We start from the raw sequence: 27,156 nt of genomic DNA, 5'->3' as shown, positions 1-27,156 counted from the left end.
CTTCCGTTCTTGGTAATAAATCTCCTTACTCTATATTGTTTCCAAATGATGATCCGTTTTCACTACCCTTGAAAGTCTTCGGGTGTCAATGTTTTGTCCATATTTCCTCCCAAAAACACAATAAACTTGATCCTAAATCTATCAAGTGTATCTTTTTAGGATACTCTCACACACAAAAGGTTTATGTTTGCTATAATCCCATTCTTCAGCATTTACTTGTGTTCAGGGATGTCACATTTTTTTAAGACTCTCCATACTATTCTGACAATCCTCCTCCAGGTTTATCTTCAGTACTAGGTTCTCCTCAACCGGTTGTGCCTCGTGCTACATAAACTACTCAGCCCCCAAAAACACTGGCTGACACCACACCTGCTGAGTTTATGGATCCCATCAAGGTAAGTCTATCTTCTCCGGTTGTTTTTGGCCCACAATATGATACTCGTCCTATTGCCATTAGCAAAGAACCAAGATCGTGCACCATACCCTCTACTTCTCATCCCTTATCAAATTTTGTGTCTCATCATCGTCTGTCCCTTACATGTTTTCAAATTCTCTCTGCTATTTCCTTCATATCTGTACCATAGTCCTATTAGGAGGCTCTCAAACATCCCGGGTGGAAGGCAGAAATGGATGAAAAAATGCAGGCACTTTATGAAAATTAGACATGGGCTCTAATCCCACTTTCATCATATAAGAAATTTGTTGGCTGTAAATGGAGTGTTTTCTATGAAACACAATCCAGATGGGTCCGTGGCTCGGTTGAAGGCTTGCCTCGTGGCTAAGGGCAATACACAATGTTATGGAATTGATTATGAGGAAACCTTCTCTCTAGTGGCCAAAATGAACTCGGTACCACTAGTGGCCAAAATGAACTCGGTACCACTAGAGAACTCTTCTTGGAAGGTATATCAACTTGATGTGAAAAATGCTTTTTCTGAATGGGTACATCAAAGAAGAAATTTATATGCAACAACCACCTGGGTATATAGTTGAGGGGGAGTTAGTATGTCGATTAAAAAATTCTCTGTAAGGTCTAAAATAGTCCCCTCGTTCATGGTTTGAGAAATTTAGTCAAGCCCTCATATGAGATGGATTTTATAGATGCTCTGGAGATCACTTAGTATTTATTAAAAACACACCTAGAAGCAAGGTAACTCTGGTAGTATATGTTGATGATATCATTTTAACTAGTAGTGATTCTGAGGGCATCCAGGAAACAAAAGAAAAAATATGTGCTGGATTCAAGACAAAGGATCTTGGACTACTCAAATATTTTCTGGGTACTGAAGTATTACAATCCAGACATGGGATTGTGTTATCCCAAAGGAAGTATGCCCTTGATCTATGGGAGGAGACAGGAATGAAGGGATGCAAACTAGTATAAACTCCTATGGACTCAATTACAAAATTATGTGTAGGTACTAGAGAAGATGTAGATATCGGGAAATATCAAAGACTAGCTGGAAGACTCATTTACCTGTGCGTAACAAGGCCAAATATATCATATGCAGTAAGTGTGGTGAGTTAATATTTGCACAAACCACAACTTAGTCATTGGCAAGCACTAGAAAGGATATTACAACATGTGAAAGAAGCCTCAGGAAGAGGGTTTCAACATCGAAGGACTCTTAGATGTAGACTGGCCGGATCCCCGAATGACAAGAAATCTACTTCAAGATTTTGTACGATGGTTGGAGGGAATCAGGTTACATGGAGAAGCAAAAAGCAAAATATAGTAGCACGGTCCAGTGCATAAGCAGAATACAGAGCCATGGCATACACTGTTAGTGAACTCCTATGGATCAGATTTCTTCTCAGTCAAAGAAGCTCCAATGGATCTATATTGTGATAATCAAGCAGCAATACGCATTACACCGAATCCAATCTTCCATGAAAGAACAAAGCATATTGAAGTGGACTGTCACTTTATACGAGAAAAGTTCCAAACAAGCCTTTTATCTCTAAAACATATATCATCACAAAGTCAAGTTGTAGATATTCTCACCAAGTCAGTCACTCACAAGCTTATGTCTACCATTTGCAACAAGCTGGGCATCTACGATGTTTTCTCTCCCCCAGCTTGAGAGGGGGTGTTACAATGTGGGACCCACCATGGTTGCATGAGTTAGTGGGACCTACAATGAGGACGTGGGTTGCCAAGAAGAGTCCTCACCCAAGATGGCACAATTTAAGAAAAAATAACCACGAGCTGGAATAAGTTAGAAGATTTGAAGATCAAGTGGGACCCACAAAGATACCGCAAGCTGGTAACCTTATCAACATGAGCTGGAAGATCATGTGGGACCCCACAAAGATAAGACCACAATTCAGCCTCCTCCCTTATGTCCACATGATTAAAGAAGAGTTAGAGTTCAAGTTATATTAGACCTTTAGTAGATTATGTTTGTTATCAGAGGTATTCGTCGAAGAACCAGGGCCAACTAATCAGTCGAGACCAGCATTCACGAACTGGTCTTCTCGGGGATGAACCACCTCGTTGCAAGGCTTATGGTGCCTCCCACATGGAGAGCTCTAAGCTTCGATGGTGGTGGATGGAATCACCAAGATCTCCGGGGACTGATGGCACAGTCATGACAGAGAACCTCACGCTCTCTTGCTTCTCGGCAAAGAAGACAAGGAGGAGGAAGATGAACAGTTTTTTTGGAAGGGAATGCAATGCCTCCTTCCCTTCTACATTCCTTATTTATACTTAGGTCAAGACATATTATTACATAGCAGCCCATGGGCCCAAAACAATCCCACCCAACCCATTAAGCCCTATCTAATTACCCTATGTACATAGTACAATATACAACAAGCATTAACATAAAATATACCTAATATACATCCCAAGATATCGTAACAGTGTTATCTTCTCATGATAAGCTTATCTTAGAGACTTAGAGTTGGAATGTAAATAGGAAATAGGAACTAGGAAATAGGAAACTTAAAGTTTAATTGTATAAGGACTCTATCACTTCCTCTACTGTAAATAGAGGTGTTGTAACTTAGAATTAATTAAGTTCTACAATTCTTTCTTAAGTAAATCTCTCTCTTTGCTTGACACACACTTTGTTTCTCTTCTCCTCTTCTCCTCTTCTCTCTACCCGAGTACCTTCTTCCCCTTTTCTTCTTTTTCTTTCACTCTTCCCTTGCTCGAAATATTAGAAAAGGGGTCCTAAATTCAACAGCTGCTAACTCATCATGGGCCATATATCAACTCAATGTAAAAAATGCCTTCTTAAATGGTGATATATGCGAGGAAATTTATATGGTTCAACCACTAGGTTATGTGGTTGAGGGGGAGAAAGTATGCCAATTAAAAAAAATCTTTATATGGGCTTAAATAGTGCCCTCAGGCTTGGTTTGATAAATTTAGTCAAGCTCTTCTATGCTTTGGTTTTCATCAGTACTCGATCGATCATTCAATATATTTTAAAGATACTATCAAAGGAAAAATATTATTAGCTGTATATGTTGATGATATTATCTTAACCGGTGATGATGCTTGTACCATACAAGAAGTGAAGAATATGATATGTCAATAATTCAAGACTAAAGATTTGGGTATGATTAAATATTTTTTGGCATAGAAGTTCTTTAATCCAAACATGGGATAATATTGTTTTAACGAAAATATGTCCTGAATCTCCTTGAATAAATGGTAATGAAGGGTTGTCAACCAATTGACACACCTATGGATATAAATGTAAAATTGTGTACCACAACTGGAGAAGATATTGATATTGGCAAATATCAAAAACTTGTGGGAACACTTGTCTATCTCACAGTAACTAGGCCAGACATATCATATGTTGTAAGTGTAGTGTGTCAATTCATGCACAAACCACAAATTACCCACTTGCAAGCCTTAGAGAGAATATTACGATACCTAAAAGGAGCTCCGAGAAGAGGATTGATGTATAAAAGATATGGGCACTTCAACATAGAAGGCTTCTCAAATGTAGATTGGGCTAGATCACCTGATGATAGGAAATCTACATCAGGATATTATATTCTTGTTGGGGGGAACTTGGTTACATGAAAAAGTAAAAAGCAAAATATGGTTGCAAGATCTAGCACCGAAGCAAAATACAGAGTTATGGCCCGCATAGTGAACTCTTATGGATCAGGACCCTTTTTACCGAATTAGGATTTTATAAAGGAGGTTCCATTGTCATAACCAAGTAGTAATTCATATTACTTCAAATCCATTTTTCCATGAAAGAACTAAACATATTGAGGTGGATTGTCACTTTATACGGGAGAAGTTTTAAGCAGGAATAATCTCCCTCAAACATGTTTCATCTCAAGGAAAAGTAGCTGATATTCTCACTAAACCAGTTACATCTAAAATCCTATCTTTTATATGTGGCAAACTGGGTAATTATGATGTCTTTTCTCCTCCAGGTTGAGGAGTGTTGGAAAATTGGCTCAAGCCCACAAGCTCAAGGCAAGAAGCTAACATGTCAAAGGAGTAACATATGGGTAAAATATGATACTTTCCATAAAGATGGCATAAAGGTTTAAATGTTCATTTTATGTCTTTTGGTTTATCAAGTTGTAGCCCTAAGGGCATTGTAAAACTATAAATAAAGGCATTAGCTAAGAGGTAGAGCATTGAAGCCCTCTCCTCTTTTCCCAGAAATTCGTCCAACCTCCCTTATTCTTGGTTGACACAATTCACCCTTTCCTTAATCGAAACTCTCTCCCTTTATGTCCTTCTTCTTCTCCTCTCATTTCTCTCTTCTTCTTCTCCTTCTTCGTTGTTCTAAAGTTCTTCTCATGGGATTCTAAATTCTACAATTTACAAGATGACGATAAAAGACTCACGAGTACCAATAAAAAGTCTCAATGGACTTAATGTTAAGTTGTGGAGCCTAATTAACGCCCCCACGATATATAAACTGTTATTTTATTAAGGACAGTTTGCAAATTTTACTCTTGTATCGTGGTTGCCTTAATTTTCTCTTTATAGAAGAGGGGTGCCACTATTAGGGTTTGATATTTATCTTATACCGAGGAGCATCTCAAGTTGCAGCCCGAGAGGTTAGAGAGAAACACCTGTAAATGTGCGATTTCTCTTGTAAATTATTTCATCTTCATAGTGAATTACTGCAGTGGCGGAAGACAGAACGTAGTCTTACCTTGAGGTGAACCTGTATAAATTTTGATGTGCTTTTTCGTTCTTGTTTTCTTCCCTTCTTTTGCGTTTATTATTATTGCACTTTGTAGAAGTTAGGACTATGAGAACGACTCTAGGTTTACGTGGAAGAAGAGGGAGAGAAGAGAGAAAAGAGAGAGGAAGGAGAAGGACGTTGGAGAGGAGAGTTTGGATTAAGGGAAGAAGAGAATGTGTCAAGGGAGAAGAGAGGGTGGTTGGACGATTTCTCAAAGAGATGAGAAGGCTTGAATGTCTTACCTCTTAACAAATGCTCTGATTTATAGTGTTACAAAACCATTAGGGTTACGACTTAATAGATTAAAAGACATACTAAGACAACATATTTACATCTTCATGCCATCCTTATGGATGAGCGACGAGCAACAAGGAGAAGAACCCTTACCTCTTTCCAATGTCCGAGTCGTCGAGCTCCAAGGAGTGATTTTTGTAACCATTCTGACGATGACGATTGTCTTCAACATTGGAGGATGAAGCACCGAGATTGGAGGATGAGTAACAAGGAGGAGAACCATTACCTCTTTTTGACGTTCAAGAACTGCTTCAATAGTCCGGGTGTCAGTTTCTAGCAGGGTACTCTATCGTCATTCCTTAATCTAACTTTTTTATTTTGTTTTTTAATTTAAAATTACTTATTGATGTCATATTTAAGTCTAGAAAGGGTCCAAATCAAGTGACCCAAGTTCAACCCGTCAGTGATTGATTATGATTTTTATATCACTAATATATTAAGTTTAATTTCACTATTTTATTATTTTAATAAATAGCCATCATCGTTATCCCATCACACACTATTTTTTAATCTACTTATCAAAACTAGGGGTGGCATGGAATTAAATTTTGACCACTATTAGTTGTTTAATACTTGATGTTGTTTGATAATGGGCGACCAAGAAAAATATATCAGTAATTAAGCTAGTACTTAATAATTTAATATCAATCAAGTAAGTAATATAATAAATTGAAAAAATATTAAATAAGTTATTAATTTATTTTTTATTAAGATATAAATTATTTCAAAATTTTTATGAAACCAACAAAAGACTTTTGTTTTGGAAGAATATTTTTAAAAGTGTATCCAATTTTATATAGAGGTCATGCCCAATTTTAAGTAAAATTTATGCATACTTTTATATACAATTTATTTGACATGTGTTTATACAAATATTTAAATGTAAATTGGAGTTCAAATCAGCTTGAACTCCAACTCAAACTTGGTTAAAATTATTGGACTCGAATTCAATTCTAATTTTATGCTCAAAACTGGGTTCAGCTCGCACTCGAGTTCAAAGTATTTAAATTAAACTCAAACTCGAATGTCTGCAGATTAAAACTCGGCTTCACCCGTGCCACTAGGTTAACAATCATATTATATACTAAAAAACTATGACATGTACATACATTGTTCACTGAGTCCCAGGTTTCCGACATGGCCAGTTACAAGGAAACAAGCGAAAGACCAGTCGGACCGTCACAAAGACTAGAAAACAGCTACATGAGCAACCTATCAGCCAAGAATTACACGTTTAAACTTTCCACACATTTTTTTCTCGTCAGTTGGTTTCTCCACTTTGCATTTCGAACAATATTTCAGAATAAGCTTCACATGGTTATTTGTTCTTTTATCTTCGCCATTCCATAAATCTCCGGCGAATCCAATTGCTCGGTCAGTCCGAATAATTCCCGGTTCTTCGTTGAAACGAAAGCGGAAAATGAAACACAGAAGTAACCATCGTAACTACTACGTGTGGGTTCCACCCACGCCCGGTTCTCCGTTGAAACGAAAGCGGAAAAAGAAACACAGAAGTAACCATCGTAACTACTCCGTGTGGGTTCCACCCACGCTACTCTCTGCAACTTCATTATCGTCATGGTGTTCGTCATGGTGTTCTTCGTCTCCATCAAAGCTAGAAGATGAGAGTGGAACCAGCCAACAGGACCCGTGGAGGTGACCATTGACGCAGACGAAGTACTCGAGGCTCCTCTCCTGGGCACCCAGCCTTCGGAACGCGCTTCGTGGCACCAATCTCGCGGCCGTCATGCTCCACACACGAGCGTGGCAATAGGGGCAACATACCCGCTCCTCCAGCATGGCCCCTCGCGCGATCAAACACGTGCGCGTCTTTGACCTCAGGAACCCGCCGAAGACTCCCCTGTACGTGCCCAAGTCGTCCCGCCCCACCTCCATCTCGTGCTCGCACGGATCCGTTACGTACAAAATATCTCCCCAGCATCTTCTCACGAGGAAGCTCTTCCCCGACGTCTTTGAGAAGCGGCTGGTGGTAACGAAGTGCCCCTGCGACGGCCGCTCCATCGGAAAATGCCGGCTTCCTTCGCTCCCGCAGCAGAAGAAGAGCAGCTTTGCCAGCGCTAGCCAGCCCCCGCACACTCGCCCTCCGCCTCTCGACACCAACGTCCCCACCATCAGCGGCGCCCGCGAGCAGCACAACTCCCTCCACAGCACGCGCTTCGCGATCGCGCATAGCGTCCGGTTCACGCACGCTGCCAAGCATACCACCCGCGGATCCCAGTTGATGGACTCGAAAATGAGCAGCAGGATCCGCTCGTCCAGGATGCCCGAGTCGCCGTTGCTGCTTTCGGACACGTTGGACCATTCGCCAGTGCACCGCTCTCTTGATCGCCTGTTCATTTCTCCAAAAAATCACATTAACGACATCTCCGCTTCCATCTAATCGGTCCCAATGCTGTGAGAGAGACAACTACAGACAACCCGCTGCACCGTCCACTGAAGCCGCGTAGACCGCTGGAGCCGTTATATAAATACCACACAAAATCCGATTCTTCTGAAACGTGTCAAACGTTCAAAGCCGGATCAATAACATCATGGAGCAGCTCTACTGCTCCATAAGTGTCGAGAGGCCGACCAATCTAAGGACACACGTCATGATCCGATTGCCTGGGACATCTTCCGAATCGCCGGACGAGAGTCAGGTATTAGTTATGTTTGTTGCTCGTGCCACGTATACGTATCCACCGAAAATATCTTGTTTTGTGACTCAAAATATCTGATACAGTGCCGTCGTGTTGCGGGCGATCACCTACACGTTTCCTCGCCAGTGATTTGGCAGATGTTCTGCCTTCTCTCTTTTGGTAGGGTTTGGACACGTTGGAGTATCTGAACCGTACAGTGCAGAAGGAAAGTTGCGGGGAGATTCCGCTCCGATATGTCTCTCTCTCTTTTCTGTGCTTCCCTGGGCTGTGCGTTTGTTTTTTTTATGAAGTCGTCTATAATTACCGGCATCATCGTCACGTGGCCTCCAGGCGTGCTTCGTAGGTGAGGTAGGGACGAAAATCAAAGCATACCAAGTGAAAAGATATTATTATACCTTCAGAAGATGAAAGCAGCTGAGCTGGGCAAGGCAAAATTGCCATAATAAAATGATGGGACTTTCGACTTTAGTTTTGACAAATGAATAAAAAAATTTACATTTCTTGTTTCACTTTTTGCACGTAAAAATTAGATACCTGTTAGTGTGGCTGTTGGTGAATCTTTAGCGACAGGAAGTCTGGTAGTAAGCAGACAAGGACGAGCACTTTCTGTAAGTGACACGTGTTTGATTGTACAGAAGCCACCCATTCAAGAGGATGAGGATAAAGTCATATTGGACTCCATAATGCGAGGAAATAGGTGCATGCGCATATCACATAGATTTGGTGTCAAAATCGAATCGTTACCCACACGGAAAATCTGCCATCTAGAATCCATTATTCCATCAATAAATATAGGTCATACTAGCAATACAACAACATAACTAATTAATTTAAATTATTGTCATACTAGCAACAAACATGGTCGATTGACTTTTATACAATGTTCTTTCTCTATAGAAAGTTGAATGATTATGTCTACCCTGTTTTTTAGATTTGTCCATAATTTTTTAGAGGTAACTTTAATGACAAAGACATTTTTGCCATCTACAAACTTTAGTACTTACGTAAGGGTGATAATATATATTTAAATTTGACTATAACCTCCCATAGGGTACGGTGTTAATCTCCCATAGGATAAGGTGTTAATTAGGCTCCATAACTTAATACCTAGTAATCCTACTTCACTACAGAGTTAATTTTTTGGATGATGAGATGGTGGACTTAAGCAAAAAGATGTCCATTGGGGAGACAAAGGTTGGGAATTTTGGCCTATCCAAGCAGTGAGATCAGTGGGTTTAAAAGGATAAGATACAGAGAGAGGCTGACCCACAACATGTAGCTTCCAATGATGATCTTAAATCATAACCTCCCACAAATCAGTTTGAGTTCGGGAAGAGGAGAAGAATGGAACAAGGTGCTTCATCATCCACCGATCACATTTTGGCACTTGAAGATGTGTAGGATGACATCCGAGTGGCACTTGTAGTTATTCTTACTACTCAAGAACAATTGAAGGCTGGTCAGATAGCGATTCAAGAGAGCCAACAGAGGTCAAGAGCCTTCTCGCAACCATCCTCAGCCGGCTACCTCCCTTAGCCTAGCTACTTCTCTCTAGTACCAATTTTTGACTCCCTTAAGAACTTCAAATGTTTATAACATGGTATGTTTTTTGTTGCTTAAAAGCATTGTAGTACATCTTTTGTAATCATTTGCATACATAAATATATATATATATATATATATATATATATATATATATATAATAAATGGCTTTTGAGCCAAACTTTTTTATTACTCACATGTCTATATTTTACTATTTTTTGTGTATAACAAAAAGGGGGAGAAATATGTAAATTTGGACCTAGAATCCCTTGACATACAAAATAATGCAAATTGACACTTAAAAGGATTTCACCAATTTATGCAACGATTAAGGGGGAGCATATGTCAAAATTGTGAATGCACTTAGCTCCAAACCTTAGAGAAGCTCATATTTTTATGTTTCCAAAGTTAGATTTTGTCATACTCAAAAAGAGGGAGATTGTTGACCATATATTGACCCGCTTATTGCTTTTGATGATAACAAAACTTAATTGTTCTGAAAAATTATAAAACTACGTATGTCACATACTCTACGTTCAAGAGTCAATGCATCACAGGATCTAAAGCTTCAAAAAGATCAAGACTACTCAAGATCTCAAACAACTTTGAAAAACAATCTCTTGCTGAAGCACCCACAAAGAAGAAGATAACAAAAAGACTAGAGTTTAAGTGTAAAAGTCATATGTCAAAACTCAATCACAAATATAAGAGAGAATTCTTAACTCACTTCTTTGAGTATAATAGTGAATATGGAGCTTAGGTCATACTTTGCATATAAACATGTTTAAGAACAACATAAACATCACTCAGAACATATTAGAGCACTTAGACAAAATCAATCTCATGCTTTTAAAGTCAATTTAGTTGAACTACCACTGGAATGATCGATCAATCTTTGCCAATGATCGATCATCCAGGAGAGTGTAGGAAGAGACGATAAAGCATGATCAATCAACCGTAGTCAATGCATTTATCATCCAAAATAAGGCCATATCATGCTATAATGCATGATCTATCATTCCATTTGGATTGATCGATCAATACTATCCTAGCAAAACAATTTTACATGAAATGATCCATCATCCCACCAGATTGATCAATCAGACAGAATATTGCCAGTCAAGGACATTAAACATGATCAATCATAGGAAGTTCACTTACCTAGTGTAAGTGAAAGTGAAAGTGAATTACCTAGTGGAATTGAAATAGAAAGTGAATCACTTGTTGGTATTACTGTGGTACATGTAAAATCCACTGGCAAACACTTTCCTGTGTTAGTGCCCAAAATGAAAAATGTATTGTAAACAAGAGAAAGAGTTACTTTTTATAATATACCTAAATAGATCATATACCTAAATAGATAATTAACCTAACCAAACATGGTTACTACCCTAATGAGTAATTTAATGTAGTATTAAAATATATTAATATAATAATTAATTAAAGAAGATATTTATATAATAAATTAAGATAGATTGCAGTTTATTCTAAATTAATACAATAATTAAATGTGAAAATTAACTGGTGCAAATTAATTCTAAAAAAATAGATAAATAAGTAAAAAATAACAGTAATGAAAATAATAAATAAATAAATATTTTATTTTTTTAATAATATAAGATAGATTTTTATGTAGTATCAATTAATAATATATTTCCACAAAATTAAAAATCATTAGCTTAATTAATTAAAAAATAGAATAATTAAAAAAATACTTGATCAAATGCTTACTTTAACAATATTTTAATTATCACTCTTAAATCACTAATTTAATAAAGTAATAAAAATAATGAATATAATAAATTAAAATATATTATTTTAGTAATAACATAAGATAGATTTTTACATAGTATAAATTAATAATATATTTCCACAAAATTAAAAATCATTAGTTTTGTTAACTTTAAAAAATAGAATAGTTTAACAATGTAAATTCATCAAAAGCTTACTCTAACAATATTTGAATTACCACTCATAAATCACTAATTTAATGTAGTAATAAAAATAATTAATATAATAAATAAATTATTTTATTAATAACATACATGTTCAAAATTAGTAGGATACAATAATCAATAATCATTCCACATATGAGTCACTAAGGCATCTCAGTAGTTTGATGCTCTTGCAGATTGTAGTGCACGGTTCCTCCAAATATTTATTATAATGTTGTCATCATCCACAAGACCATCACTATTTTGATCATTATTTTCATCTAATAAGACCTCATCATCTCCTCCACCAAGCTCATCACCTGAATCATCCTCTTTCATTTCAAAGATATCTTTGTAATCCACCGTACGTATATAATTATGAAATATACATTAAGTAATTACAATTTTTGTCAGGGTCTCAAAGTAAATGGAGTGTCTTTCAATATTTGAAATCGAGCATTTAAAGCCCCAAATGTACTCTTTATAGTATTCCTCAAGGATGAGTGCCTTAGGTTCAATAATTCTTTATCATTTCTAGGAAGATTATCTCCAAATTCTAACAAATGATAACGAGTGCCTCAATATGTAGCCAAAAATCCTGGAAGATTTGCATAACCAGCATCAACTAAATAATATTTATCTACAATAGAAAATATATTTCATATAAATTAATTGAAGATAATAATGGATAAAAAATAATGTGAAAAAATAAATAAATTAACTTTAGGTACCTAGAGTTTATCTCGTCGAACGTGAATCAATTGTTGATCCCTTCCATCTAGCAAGAACATAAGTGAGTTGCATGTCAAATGTACATGCTGCCATGACATGTTGTGAGTGAAAACCCTTCATATTGCAGAATCTTTGTTGTTGGTCAAGTGGGTTGTTCACTTTGATATGAGTTCCATCAATAGCACTAATACAATCCTAATGATACCTTTTTAATTAATACGAACATAAATTTAATATAAACATAAAATATAACATCAGAGGGCAAGTGATGTTACCTTAAATTATGGATAAAACATGGGATTGTTTAAAATTTGCGAGTGAGTGCATTCTGAAGGCCGTTGGATGTAATCAGAGAGAAATTTGACAACAACATCCAACACCTATTTGAAGTATTTACTTATGGTCCAATTTTATCTATCAAACATCTTTTATGTAACATTGTACGATTGTTGTTGACCAATAGTGAGGAGAAAATATGCAAGTTGCTCTTCCACTGTGATGGTCTTTGTAGCTAATAAGAATCCTCTACTCTTTAATATGCCAACTAATTTGTGAAAGACAGTTTGATTCATCCTGTAAACTTTCTGAATTTTAACTGGTGATTTTTCCAATGTCTTTTGCAAATATATTGAACCACCAGTCCCATAAGAATGTGGTACATGTTTATTACAATCGAATAGATAGTATGTTGCCATGGAGAACATAATTGTGGTGAAGGCAAACATAATAGCAATCTTTTGTTTCTCTGAAACATCATCCATGGATACCTACAAACTGTTATGGTCCCTAGCCATGGATCTAGTAACTCGGCGAGTTGAATAAGGATCCAGCACTGTTAGAGGGTTTCTTATCACGTTTTTGTGAAAAGAACTCTCTTATACTTCTCCTTTCAAGTTCTAATTGAAAAGGAGTTTCCTTTTCTCAATTATAGTTGCACCAATTCAATCAAGAGACTGTTTTAAGGATCCAATTATGAAACCCCACTTTATACCTCACGTCAATGAGTAGGATTTCTGAATTCATGCAACTACCAATGTTGAATGTAAAGAGGGCAGTCTCTAGCTCTTCTAAACTCGAAAAAGATAGATAAAAATACCTCTTGAAGACCTCCTTCAATTCAGCAACTCGAAAATCCCTTTCTTGATGCTAAGGCTCACACAAATCCACCTTCCCTCACTGCTGGTTCGTGGAAGAGATGGATGACTATTGCAACATGGAAGAGAAGGCTGATTCCTCCTCCTTTTCCTTCCAAGATCTCCTCAAAGACTCCCCAATGGATGCAGAAAACCCCCAAGAGAGTTCACACCAAGAACCCTAGAATAGAGAGCCTAGAAGGAACCTAAATTACCCTAGTTTATGCTAATTCCGAACTTGCTTTATTTCTCCATCCTTACCCCTTAAATAGGGTAATTAACATCAACATAGGTTAGGGTTATAAAACCCAATTCTACCCCTACCTTTAAGTCTTATTACAAATCAATAAAATTCGAAATTAAAAGCAACATAAATAATAAAAGTAAAGTAGATGACTCAGTCTTATTGAGTCCATAACATCTGCCCCCCCTTGGAGATCGAGCTTGACCTCAAGCTCAGAAGCTGGGTAGACCTGGTGAAAGTTGTCGAGCCGCTCCCATTTTGCGTAGTTGTGGCCGATTGCTGCCCAGTAATGGCATGCAGGGAGATGTCCGGTGGTCCTTCCTCAATCATATCCTCTGTCACCTCGATATCCTCATCTTCAACCTTATCGATCAAAAACAATCTTTTGCACTGATGCCCAACCCGATATGGTTCATCACTGTTGTAACATAGATTCTTAGCCCGCCGTTCCGCCATCTTAGCACTTGTCAATTTTTTTATATAAGGAGTTGTAGGATGACTAGATCTCAGATCCCCTGTCAATGTAATACCCGGGTTGTTTCTCGGAGGAATGCGCTCTCCTGACTCTGGAGGTCGTCTGTGTTGTGCCTGCGGTTGCAATTCTAAAGCACGAGCTATATTCATAGTGCTAGATAAGTCAACAGGTGCATAGAGCTCCACCTCAAGCTTTAAGGCCTCCGTCAGTCCTGCTGTAAATAGCGCAACTTGCTGATCCACTTGTACCATACTGCTGGCTCGTGCTAATTTTTCCTGGAATAATTTTTGATATTGCTCCACGGCCCCAGTTTGGCGTAGTAAAACCAAATCTCCCAAAGGGTTACTGTAAGCCGGAGGACCAAAACGGAGAGAACACAGTCGCTTAAATTCATCCCAATCTACCACCTCGCTATCAACCTCAACTAGCTAGTACCAAAGTTGTGCTTCCCCTAGTAAGTGGAAAACAGCTACGTTGACTCGGTCACAGGTTGGGACTCGCTGATGGCTAAAATTTTTTTCGCATCGATACAACCATATCAAAGGGTCTTCTAACCCATTATAAGTAGGGAAATCCATTTTAGTATACCTCGGAACAGTGCCTCCCCCCAGGTAGAAGTGTCCCCCCGGAATGAGGGGTCCTTGCTGTCCTAAGAAACTTGTGCGCCTCGGAAATTCATCTCCCCCTCTGCTATACGAATGGTCCCCTCCTCTCTGATCTGGAATGAGGGGTACAGTCTCTCCCCCCTTGTTGAGGTGTCCCCCCGGAATGAAGGGTCCTTGCTGACCCGAGAAACTCGTGTGTCTAGTAAACTCATCTCCCCCTCTGATCTGCGAATGGTCTCCCGGAATTGGGTTTTTGCCAGTGCTCAGACCAGTCTCCATGTTATCCATCCTTCCTTTCAAGGTTTCCAAACTGAGAGTGAACTTTTCCTCCAATGCAGCAAATTTTTTGCCAGTAGTTAGACCATTCTCCATGCTATCCATCCTTCCCTTCAAGGTCTCCATATCGATATCAATTTTTGAGAACCTCTCTAGGACAGTATCAAATTTTCTTTCAAGCAATTCAAAGTATTCATTGGTGCTTCTCTCTGTCGGGTTACCCTGCTCTGATACCAAGTTGTTATGGTCCCTAGCCATGGATCTAGTAACTCGGCGAGTTGAATATGAATCCAGCACTATTTGAGGGTTTCTTATTACATTTTTGTGAAAAGAACTCTCTTATACTTCTCCTTTCACGTTAGGATTGAAAAAGATTTTCCTTTTCTCAATTATAGATGCAACAAGCAAGTTAAAGGACTGTTTAAGCACTCAGATATGAAACCCCTCTTTTATGATTCAAGACAAGAGGGTTTTACTTGCTATAATGACTCAAGAACAACCCCTTTCCCTTTACTGAATTCATTCCCCTTGAAAAGGAGTTTCCTTTTCTTAATTATGAATGAACCCAGCTAGTCAAGGAAGCTCCTTGAGGCCCCAACATGGAACCCCCTTTCTTATGGCTCACGTCAAGGTAGGGTTTCCAATTTTATGCAGCACTGGTTCCTTACGTAAAAGAGAAACATAAATCTAATCTTAATGCTTGGAATAAGATTAGCAAATACCTCTTGACATCAACACTAATCCAGCAACTAGAATTCGTCCTCCTTCCTGGTTAGCTCACGCCAACCCTTCTCCAAATACCTCTTGACGTCAACACCAATCCAGCAACTAGAATTTTCGTGAAAGAGATGACCTCTCTTGTAGCTCGAAAGAGAAAGGTAATTCCTCTTCCTTTTTCCTTCCAAGATCTCCTCAAAAGACTGGTCTCCATATCGATAACAACTTGGTATCAGAGCAGGGTAACCCGATAGAGAGAAGCACCAATGAATACTTTGAATTGCTTGAAAGAAAATTTGATATAGTCCTAGAGATGTTCTCAAAAATTGATATCGATATGAAGACCTTGAAGGGAAGGATGGATAACATGGAGAATGGTCTAACTACTGGCAAGAAATTTTCTGCATTGGAGGAGAAGTTCACTCTCAGTTTGGAAACTTTGAAAGGAAGGATGGATAGCATGGAGACTGGTCTGAACACTGGCAAGAACCCAATTCCGGGAGACCATTCGCAGATCAGAGGGGGAGATGAGTTTACTAGACACACGAGTTTCTCGGGTCAGCAAGGACCCTTCATTCTGGGGGGACACCTCAACCATGGGGGAGGGACTGTACCCCTCATTCCAGATCAGAGAGGAGGGGACCATTCGTATAACAGAGGGGGAGATGAATTTCCAAGGCGCACGAGTTTCTCAGGACAGCAAGGACCCCTCATTCCGGGGGGACACTTCTACCAGGGGGGAGGCACTGTTCTGAGGTATACTAAAATGGAATTCCCTACTTATAATGGGTAAGAAGACCCTTTGATATGGTTGTATCAATGGAAAAAAATTTTAGCCATCAGCGAGTCCCAACCTATGACCGAGTCAATGTAGCTGTTTTCCACTTACTAGGGGAAGCACAACTTTGATACCACCTAGTTGAGGTTGATAGCGAGGTGGTAGATTGGGATGAATTTAAGCGACTGTGTTCTCTCCGTTTTGGTCCTCCGGCTTACAGTAACCCTTTGGGAGATTTGGTTTTACTACGCCAAACTGGGGCCATGGAGCAATATCAAAAATTATTCCAGGAAAAATTAGCACGAGCCAGCAGTATGGTACAAGTGGATCAGCAAGTTGCGCTATTTACAGCAGGACTGACGGAGGCCTTAAAGCTTGAGGTGGAGCTCTATGCACCTGTTGACTTATCCAGCGCTATGAATATAGCTCGTGCTTTAGAATTGCGACAACAGGCACAACACAGACGACCTCTAGGGTCAGGGGAGCGCATTCCTCCGAGAAACAACCCGGGTATTACTTTGACAGGGGATCTGAGATCTAGTCATCCTACAACTCCTTATATAAAAAAATTGACAAGTGCTGAGATGGCAGAACGGCGGGCTAAGAATCTATGTTACAACTGTGATGAACCATATCGGGTTGGGTATCAGTGCAAAAGATTGTTTTTGATCGATAAGGTTGAAGATGAGGATATCAAGGTGACAGAGGATATGATTGAGGAAGAACCACCGGACATCTCCCTGCATGCCATTACTGGGCAGAAATCAGCCACAACTACGCAAAATGGGAGCGGCTCGACAACTTTCACCAGGTCTACCCAGCTTCCGAGCTTGAGGTCAAGCTCGATCTCCAAGGGGGGGCAGATGTTATGGACTCAATAAGACTGAGTCATCTACTTTACTTTTATTATTTATGTTGCTTTTAATTTCGAATTTTATTGATTTGTAATAAGACTTAAAGGTAGGGGTAGAATTGGGTTTAATAACCCTAACCTATGTTGATGTTAATTACCCTATTTAAGGGGTAAGGATGGAGAAATAAAGCAAGTTCGGAATTAGCATAAACTAGGGTAATTTAGGTTCTTTCTAGGCTTTCTATTCTAGGGTTCTTGGCTTGAACTTTCTTGGGGGCTTTCTGCATCCATTGGGGAGTCTTTGAGGAGATCTTGGAAGGAAAAGGAAGAGGAATTACCTTTCTCTTCTGAGCTGCAAGAGAAGATCATCTCTTTCACAAAAAATCCAGAAAAGTAGAGGTCTTGACGTGAGTCTACACAGGAAGGAGGACGGGTTCTTGTTGCTGGTTGGGAGTTCCGAATTCTGGGCAGAGGAGTTCCGAATTTTGGGCTTAAGAGGAGTTCCGAATCTGAGCTGAGGAGGAGTTCCGAATTCTGGGCAGAGGAGTTCCGAATTTTGTGCTGAGGAGGAGTTCCGAATTCTGGATAGAGGAGTTCCGAATTTTGGGCTGAAGAGGAGTTCCGAATCTGAGCTGAGGAGTTCCGAATTCATTCAAAGAGGTAACTCGAGATTCTATTTTCTAAGTACAGCAGGTTAGAATTCTGTTTTAATTTACTTGTGTGATTAGTGGTTAAATCCATACATTAGACAAAAGGGATTCTGTTTCAACTTACCTGCGTGAACAGTGGTTGGAAACGAGATTCTTGGTTCCTTACAGTATTCAAAAACCTTGTAATGTGTTGGATTCATCCGTATCTCGCCGAGTTACTAGATCCATAACACAAACACAATCACAACCACAAAACCACGACCTGTATCAACCTAAAAGACATAAACACAAACACACTCCTATCTTCAATCAAAACCTATGTTTAATCACACCTCTACACAACCACAAACACACCTCTATCTTCAATTACAACCTATCTTCAATCACATCATTTCTTCAATCTATTCCCTAACTCCTATGAGACATATTCATCCACATCCACACATCTTATCTTCATTCACAACCCTACACAACCATATTCATCCACACAACCATATTTATTCACACATCCTATCTTCATTCACAACCCTACACAACCATATTCATCCACACAACCATATGTATTCACACATCCTATCTTCATTCACCACCCTACACAACCATATTCATCTACATCCATATTCATGCACACAACCACGACACAATAATAATTCAAAACATAATGACATTCAAAACACAAAAATAATCACCTATCTTACAATGTCATAATTAAAAAAAATCATTAATACAAACCTATTATCCCAAAGTCAAGTGTACTTAAAACCCATTACAATTCACTATAATTAAAATCAAGCCAATTACCCTACTCTTCCACTATCATCCTAATGAACATGTTCTTCTTATCTGTCGTATCCAACCACTAAGGAGCGTGATATTTCATCTCTCTTGGTAGGTTCGAGATTTCCAAGAGGACTTCGTACCATGGTAGTTTGGTATTGACATCTTTAGGTTTGAAGACCTCCACAAATGATTCAGCAATACCATTCATCACATCAATGAATCTTTCAATGTCATCAATGGACATTTGGGATCTCTTTCTATGGTGAGTTGAAGGAGATGTTTTACCTCTTCGTTGTTGCTCAAGTGCTGCTGCTAAGGAATGGCGAAGAAATCTCCCTAACAACATCGACATCATTGATAAGTGTCCCTTCTGGCCCACGAAGGAGGTCATCACCTAGCTCTACACAAGCTTCACTAGTTGTCCCCATGGCTATTGAGTTTCCTGCAACCAAAGACGATTTATCGTACAACGGCCATGTAAAATCAGGAAAGTTTTTTTTTTGTAAAACTATTTCTATTCAAATGATATCAAACTTTATACAAGTATTTACATCACTCGAGCGATTTTCTACAATCATGTGAATCTCATGTTTTTAATGAATCTATTTACAATATATATCATCTTGATTTCTCCATCTTATAGATCCTTCAATGTTCTCGATTTCTCTATCTTCTCAACACTCCCCCTCAAGTTGGAGAATGAATATCAAGAGCTCCCAACTTGCACATCATAGTTGAGAAAGCTTCATTTCCCAATAGCTTGGTGAAAACATCCGCAAGCTGATTTGTAGAAGCAACATATTTGGTCACAACTATGCCTTCTTGTATTTTGTCACAAATAAAATAAAATCCATCTCTATATGTCTGGTTCTTTCATGGAAAACGGGATTGGCTGCTATATGTAAGGCTACATATTATCACAATATAATAATACTGGCTTCGGATGTAATATTCTCAGCTCTGCCAATAATGAGCATAACCAGGATAATTCACAGCATGTACCTACCATGGCTCTATATTCGGCTTTTGCCGAGGAGAGAGATAAGGTTTTCTACTTTTTTGTCCGCCAAGAAATAAGAGAAGAATCCAAAAAAACACAAGAACCCATAGTGGATCTACAATATATTGGACAACCAATCCAATCCGTATAAAAAAAAAGCTCACAAGGATAAATTGTTCTAAGAAGGAAAAAACAAACCTTGTCTTGTACTACTTTTCAAATAATGCAACACATACAAAGAAGCTTTCATGTGTGATTTGTGTGGTGCATGCATGAATCTGCTTAAGACATGGACCGAAAAGGTGATATTCGACCGGGTTATAGTCAAATACATTAGGCGTCCAACAAGTCGCCTATACTAAGATGATCTTTAAGCAATTCACCTAAATCTGAAAGCTTTATTTTGCTCCAAGGGAAAGTTCATAGGTTTAGCATCCAAAAATCCACCATCTTTTAAAATTTCCAAAGTATATTTTCCTTTCGAGATGGAAATACCTTTCTTTGACCGAGAAACTTCGATGCCCAGAAAATACTTCAAATCACCCAAATCTTTAATCCAAAAATGACTATGTAGAAATTTTTTGAGAGCTAATATGGCATTGGCATCATTACTCCTAATAAGAATGTCATCAACATATATAATAGAGTTGTAAAAGATATGTCTTTTTGATATGTGAATAATAAGTATATGCTTTGGATTGAACAAATCTAGTAGCTCGGATAATTGTAGAGAATTTGGCAAACCATTGTCAAGAAACTTGCTTTAAGCCATGTAACAACTTGTGAAGGCGACATACGAGATTCTCCCTCTATCGCTGAAGACCAGTAGGTGCAAACATATAAATTTCTTCATGGAGATCACCATGAAGAAAAGCATTGTTGACGTCAAGTTGGTGAAGAGATCAATTTTGGGCGGCTACTAAAGCCAATAAAAACTGAACAGTAATCATTTTAGCAGTGGGAAAAAATGTGTCATGATAATTTATACCTTCCATATGTGTGTAACCTTTTGATCCCAAATGAGCTTTGAAACGCTCAATAGTTTCATCTGAGGGACCAAGTGTGGTTAGCTTCTAAAGCAACCAATTCAAATTGCATTACATCTTGCCAATGAGATTGAAAAGTTGCTTCAGTATAAGATGAAGGCTCAATATCTTGATTGACAATAGCAATAAAAGAGCAATGTTGTGGTCAGTAACAATGATAAGAGACAAAATTGTTAAGGGGATAGCGTGTACCTTTTGTGGACCTCATGACAAAAGTGATAAATGGTTGGGAGACGTCACATGGTTGCAAACATAGTCACATAAAACCATGGGAAGATTATGAGGTAATTGAGGACAACGTAAAGATGGTTCTGAAGGACGACTAGCAGATGATGGGTGAGGAGAAATTGGAGTCGGTGTTAAGGGTTGTTGGATGGGAAAAACTAGAGTAGTTGATAAATTGTGTTAAGTTGTGGAGCCTAATCAACGTCCTACACTGAGTCAGTACGCAGATATATTAACTGTTGTTTCATTAAGTACAGTTTAGGAATTTTACTCTTGTATCGTGGTTGCCCTAGTTTCGTCTTTATATTTGGGGTGCCGCTATTAGGGTTTTATCATCCAAGCAGCATTAGTTGTACCTGAGAGAGGGGAGAGAAAATACTTGTAAGTGTGTACGATGTCTCAAGTAAATTAATTCATCTTTATAGTGGTTTAATACAGTGGAGAAAGACACGACGTAGTCTCACCTTGAGGCGAGCCTGTATAAATCTTGTGGCTTTCTTAATGCTTGTTTTTTCTTCTTTTGTTTTTATTATTATTGCACTTGTTAGTTGTTAGTTAAGAATTAGGGTGTCTAATACTTAACAGGTTGTTGGACTGGGGAAGGATTTGGTACAACAAGAGGAATTGCCGGGGTTGAATTTGAGAAAGTGGATGGAATGGACTCATAAGGAAAAATAGTTTCATGAAAAACAATATCATGGCTAGTGAACATTTGATGAGAGGCAAGATCATATAGTTTTTAAGCTTTCTGACCAACGGGATAGCCAAGAAAAACACAACGTTTGACTAGAGGAGTGAATTGATGAGGAATGTTGAATTTATGGAAAAGAGAAATACTTCATAGACTTCATTAACTTATTATAATCAGAGTACATGAACCTCTATTTATAATAAAACTACCTTTGTCCCAATTACACCCAAACTCTAACACTTAAAGATAAGCTTTAGCATAATTAAATAACTCAATATAAATAGAAGACAAACATAACTTAAACTGGAACTCTTCTATGATGTGACCATAAGATAAAGATGCCAGCTCATGGTTATCTTTGTGAGTCCTTGATCTTCCAACCAGCTTGTGGTTATCTTTATGAGTCATTCTTCATCTTCCAAGATATGTGATAAGGATGTCAGCTCGTGGTAATCATGGTGGGTCCTATTTCTTATGCTCTTGAGCCCATCTTGTAGGCCTTCCATGGTTGTATGCCTAGTCTTATAATACTCTTAGATATGTGGGTCTTCCTAAGTCGTGTGGGCTTGGGCCTATCTTCCAACACTCCCCCTCAAACTGGTGATGAGAGAACAACATGAACTCCTACCTTGCTGCAAATGATGTATAAAATCTTTTTGTATAAAATGGCACATTTTCCAATATACCTTCATCTTCTAACACTCCCCCTCACGCTGTTGCATCCTTCCATGAGGCCCTACTGGCATAATATAAGTGAGAGTAAAAATCACTCCTAGCTGGTAAGATATTGCTCCATACTCCAGTCCTAATGCTGGAAGTAGGGCACACTCCGTCTTCTGTAGGTAGTGTGTTTATTGGCATTGCTCTGAAGTGTCCACCACCGTGTCCCTCCACAAGACAATGACTCTCGAGTGATAGGAGTAATAAAAGCCATTACAAGGGAGGTAGTGGGTTTATTTATAATGGTGTCCCAATCCGGACACCGACTCTCATGGTATCCCAACCGTGATCTTTTTGATAGTTAAATTTATCATGGTCTCCCAATCCGGGCACCGACTCTCATGGTGTCCCAACCGTGATATTTTTGAGAGTCAAATAAATTATGGTATGAGAAAATGTACTGAAGATCTTCTTCAATAATAATGTCTCATCCAAAGAGACATAATAGCAGCAACTGTAATGTAACACAACCATCTTCCAACACTTATAACATGAACCAAAATAATAAACCTCGTAGAAGGACCCATGAAATAATCATAATCAGATATCAATATTTTTTTCTTAGATGAAGAAACTTCATCTTTTGTGCTCTCCCTTTCTTGAATACTTTGGTCACATAAACTTATCCAAAACATAAGAAATAAAATACCTCTTTCTCATACTTCTTCTACTTCTCCCCCTCAAGTTGGGAAGTAATGGCAGTGATTCCAGCTTGAACCAAATATCATAGATGTAGCAATAAGCCCAAATAACAGAGATGTATAAATAATCCCTAAAACCAGGGAGGAGTGAAAAATTTTCCTGATAAATCAACTCAAAAAGTGACGCAAAACAATTCACATAAATTCAGATTTTTCAATACAACAGAATACCAGCATGACCTTTGATTCTTCCAATGCGAATATATCTTTAAATATGGATCAAATTCGCATGAAATTTTCTCCTTATGAAACTATACTTAAATACCTTTCATCAAAATATAACTTCTCTTAATAAAATATAATTATCAGAAGATAAATAGTCTGATAGATTTTGGTCTTTGCCGTCTGGCGTAACTAAGTATTGTTTCTCATTTTTTCCAGAATGACAATTGATTATTCCAAGATCAATATCTCCTTATAAAAAAATAATACCGAGAATTGGTTCATAGGTAAGAAAATAGACTTAAATATCTTTCTTTTGATATATAATCCTCTATATAAAGTCTCTTTCTTGATAGCAAACAATACCTTGGAAGTTGAAATTTTTTGCTACTATATGAACCTGTTTTTCAATCTACCTTTGTTGCTTCCAATATTGATTTCTCTTTGTAGATAACTCAGATAAAAAATTGGTTGAATAGGTAAAAGAATAGACTTACAGATATTTCTTTTGATATATATTTCTCCATATAAAGTCTAGTTTTTGATAGCATAAAATGTCAAACGCCTAGCCAATACAACCCAAAAGACCGGTCTATTAAGTGCGGAAAGCCAAGTACCTAACCCATCAGTGGTGGATGGAACCACCCAGGTCGACGGAACCACCTAGCTCTGATACCCACTATTCCCGTTCCCTACCACTTCCATCGGGATTTGAACGCGGAACGTGATGCCCAGCTCTGATACCATGTCAAACACCTAGCCAATACAACCCAAAAGACCGGTCTGTTAAGTGCGAAAAGCCAAGTACCTAACCCATCAATGGTGGACGGAACCACCTAGCTCTGACATAAAATACCAAGGAATCTGAAGTTTTCTGCTGCTGCTAGAACCTTTTTGTAATCTGACCTTCGTTCATTCAAATATCGATATCTCTCTAAAAATAACTCCGATTGGAAAAACTCATTTTTTCTTGGAAATAAGACTCAAAGATATTTCCGTCAATATATAATTTGAAATATGAAAATCTCATTATAGAGGTAAAAAACGCAAAGAAAACTATGGGTGTAAAGACTGAAAAAAAAAAAAACTACGAACCTAGACTTAGGGTTTAGGGTTTAGGGTTTATTGAAAAGGATCTCATTATCTCTGTGGGTTGACCAAGTCAACTCACAAAACCCGCTCTGATACCATGTTGAATTTATGGAAAAGAGAAATACTTCATAGACTTCATTAAATTATTATAATCAAAGTACATGAACTTCTATTTATAATAAAGTAGTAGAGTCCAATTACAATAAAACTACCTTTGTCCCAATTACACTCAAACTCTAACACTTAAAGATAAGCCTTAACATAATTAAATAACTCAATATAAATAGAAGACAAACATAACTTAAACTAGAACTCTTCTATGATGTGACCATAAGATAAAGATGCCAGCTCGTGGTTATCTTTGTGAGTCATTGATCTTCTAACTAGCTTGTGGTTATCTTTGTGAGTCATTATTGATCTTCCAAGTTATGTGATAAGGAAACCAGCTCATGGTAATCATGGTGGATCCTACTTCTTATGTTCTTGGGCCCATCTTGTGGGCCTTCCTTGGTCGTGTGTTTGGGCCTATCTTCCAATAGGGGATGTGCACATCAATAGTATATGCAAGATATGTTAAATTGTGGAGCCTACTCAACACCCTACGTTGAGTCAGTACGTCGAGTCCACGATATATTAATTGTTTTTTCATTAAGGGCAGTTTTGGAATTTTACTCTTGTATCATGTTTGCCCTAGTTTCCTCTTTATATTTGGGGCGCCGCTATTAGGGTTTTATCATCCGAGGAGCATAAGTTGTGGCATAGAGAGGTTAGAGATAAACAACACCTGTAAGTGTGTGCAGTCTCTCTTGTAAATTATTTGGGCAAATAAATAATTATGTGAACAGCAGTAGAAACACATTCAACCCAAAAATTTAAAGGAAGGTAAGCTTGAAAATGAAAAGCACGAGGTGACTCAAGAATATGGCAGTGCTTGCACTCTACAACCTCATTTTGTTGGGGAGTATAGACACAAGAATGTTGATAAGTTGTCACTTGTAAAAAATTCTCGCATAGAGAAGAATTCTTCACCATTATCAACCTGAATGTTGGCTATAGAAACATGAAATTGTGTTTGGACAAATGAGAATAAACTGACAAGTAAATGTTGTGTCTCACTTTTGTGATACATAAAAAATACCCATGTGAATCTAGAATAATAAGGTACAATAGTCAAAAAAATATTCCATCAGAAAGAGAGGCAATTTTATAGGGGGGCCAAATGTCACAATAAATTAAAGCAAACGGTCTAATAGACGAAATTGGACTAACATAAAATGGAAGTCGACTTTGTTTTGAAAATTCACAAACATCACAAGCATAATTAGACTGGAAAGGGAAATTTAACATATTTTTTGAAATAAAATCTAATCAAGAGGAAGATAAATGCCCCAATCGGTGATGCCACAAGGCGGTGGAGGAGGTGACCTGAGGACTAGGTGAACGACAGGAAGTGGCTGCTGCAGATGGAGTTGGAGGTTTTGGCTTGTTTGATGCTAATGCAACCAAGTGATAAAGTTCGTCTCGTTGTTCACCCAAACCAATCATCGTCCTCATCATCAAATCCTGCAAATACACCAATGAGGGAAAAAGGTTACTGAACAATTGAGATATCTGGTAACTCGACTCACCGACATTAAATCCACCTTAAAATATGGCACGCCAAGAACATTTTTTAAGGTAGCAGTGAAAGTCAAAAGTAAATTCTCAATGGAAGTAATCGGAGCCAATTCTCCACTTGGCATAACAACTGGTGGCAAAAGGGTGTTCTTGCGGTTGTTGACATGTAAAGTTGGAGATGAAGAAATGTGGTATGTTGCACCACTGTCGATAATCAATTGATGGAGTCGCGACAATGTTTGTAACAAACCTGAGGTATGTTAGGAATTAGACATCCTAATTCCAAAATAACGAGAGAAATAATAATAATCGTGGAACAAAGAAAATCAAGTACAAAAAAAATAACAAAAGATGTATATAGGTTCACCTCAAGGAGAGACCACGACCTATCTTCCTTTGTTGCAGTAATCCACTATAAAGATGAAATAAATTACAAGAGAAATCGCACACACTTATAGTTTTTTTCTCTAACCTCTTCTCGATCGCAAACTGCAGGTGATTGTTGATTTTGAGGACTCCATGAATTTAGCTTATGGAGAAAAAGGGAAAGAAACCCATTGGGAGAAAACTGGAGGAAGAAGGGTTAAGGAATTGATTCTTCCTTACCCTCCCCCTGAAGCTCTATTTATAGATTTATAAAACTACTATATTACAATAATACCCCTGAACTTTGGGTTTAGGGTTTAGGGTTTTAACCCTGGAACTTTAACATAATTATATCAATGTCATCTTTATGAGATGACCCTTTATTTACCATCCTGCCATCAATGTATGTGGGCCTATGGGCCTTCTCCTTGATATATGGGCCTTGAGCCCATCTTTTATATCTCTTGGATCCATGGGTCTTCCTTGGTCTTATGAGCTTGGGCCCATCTTCTAATACACTTTGATATGTGGGCTTTTCTTGGTTGTGTGGGCTTGGGCCCTGTCTTCCAACACCCGCCCTCAAGCTGGGGGTGAGAGAACATCATGAACTCCCAACTTGCTGCAAATGATGTATAAAATCGTTCTTGTTTATGCCTTCATCTTCCAATACTCCCCCTCACGCA

The 27,156-nt window shown here is 38.2% G+C and overlaps 1 protein-coding gene across 1 annotated transcript; it reads right to left on the bottom strand.

Annotated features, from left to right (window-relative positions):
• Positions 1-7,001: 7,001 nt before the first annotated feature.
• On the bottom strand, positions 7,002-7,832 carry LOC137959572 (EID1-like F-box protein 3). Its single transcript, XM_068806935.1, has one exon. The coding sequence runs from the start codon at positions 7,830-7,832 to the stop codon at positions 7,002-7,004; it is 831 nt and encodes a 276-aa protein (XP_068663036.1).
• Between the last annotated feature and the right edge of the window lie 19,324 nt (positions 7,833-27,156).

The sequence above is a fragment of the Aristolochia californica genome, unplaced genomic scaffold, assembly GCF_029961685.1.
Source record: "Aristolochia californica isolate CCGP_79_NKW_82.1479 unplaced genomic scaffold, dmAriCali1.0.hap1 SCAF_3, whole genome shotgun sequence".
NCBI lineage: Eukaryota > Viridiplantae > Streptophyta > Magnoliopsida > Piperales > Aristolochiaceae > Aristolochia > Aristolochia californica.
The sequence above is the reverse complement of the archived record's forward strand: the minus strand, read 5'-3'. Positions and strand labels throughout refer to the sequence as shown.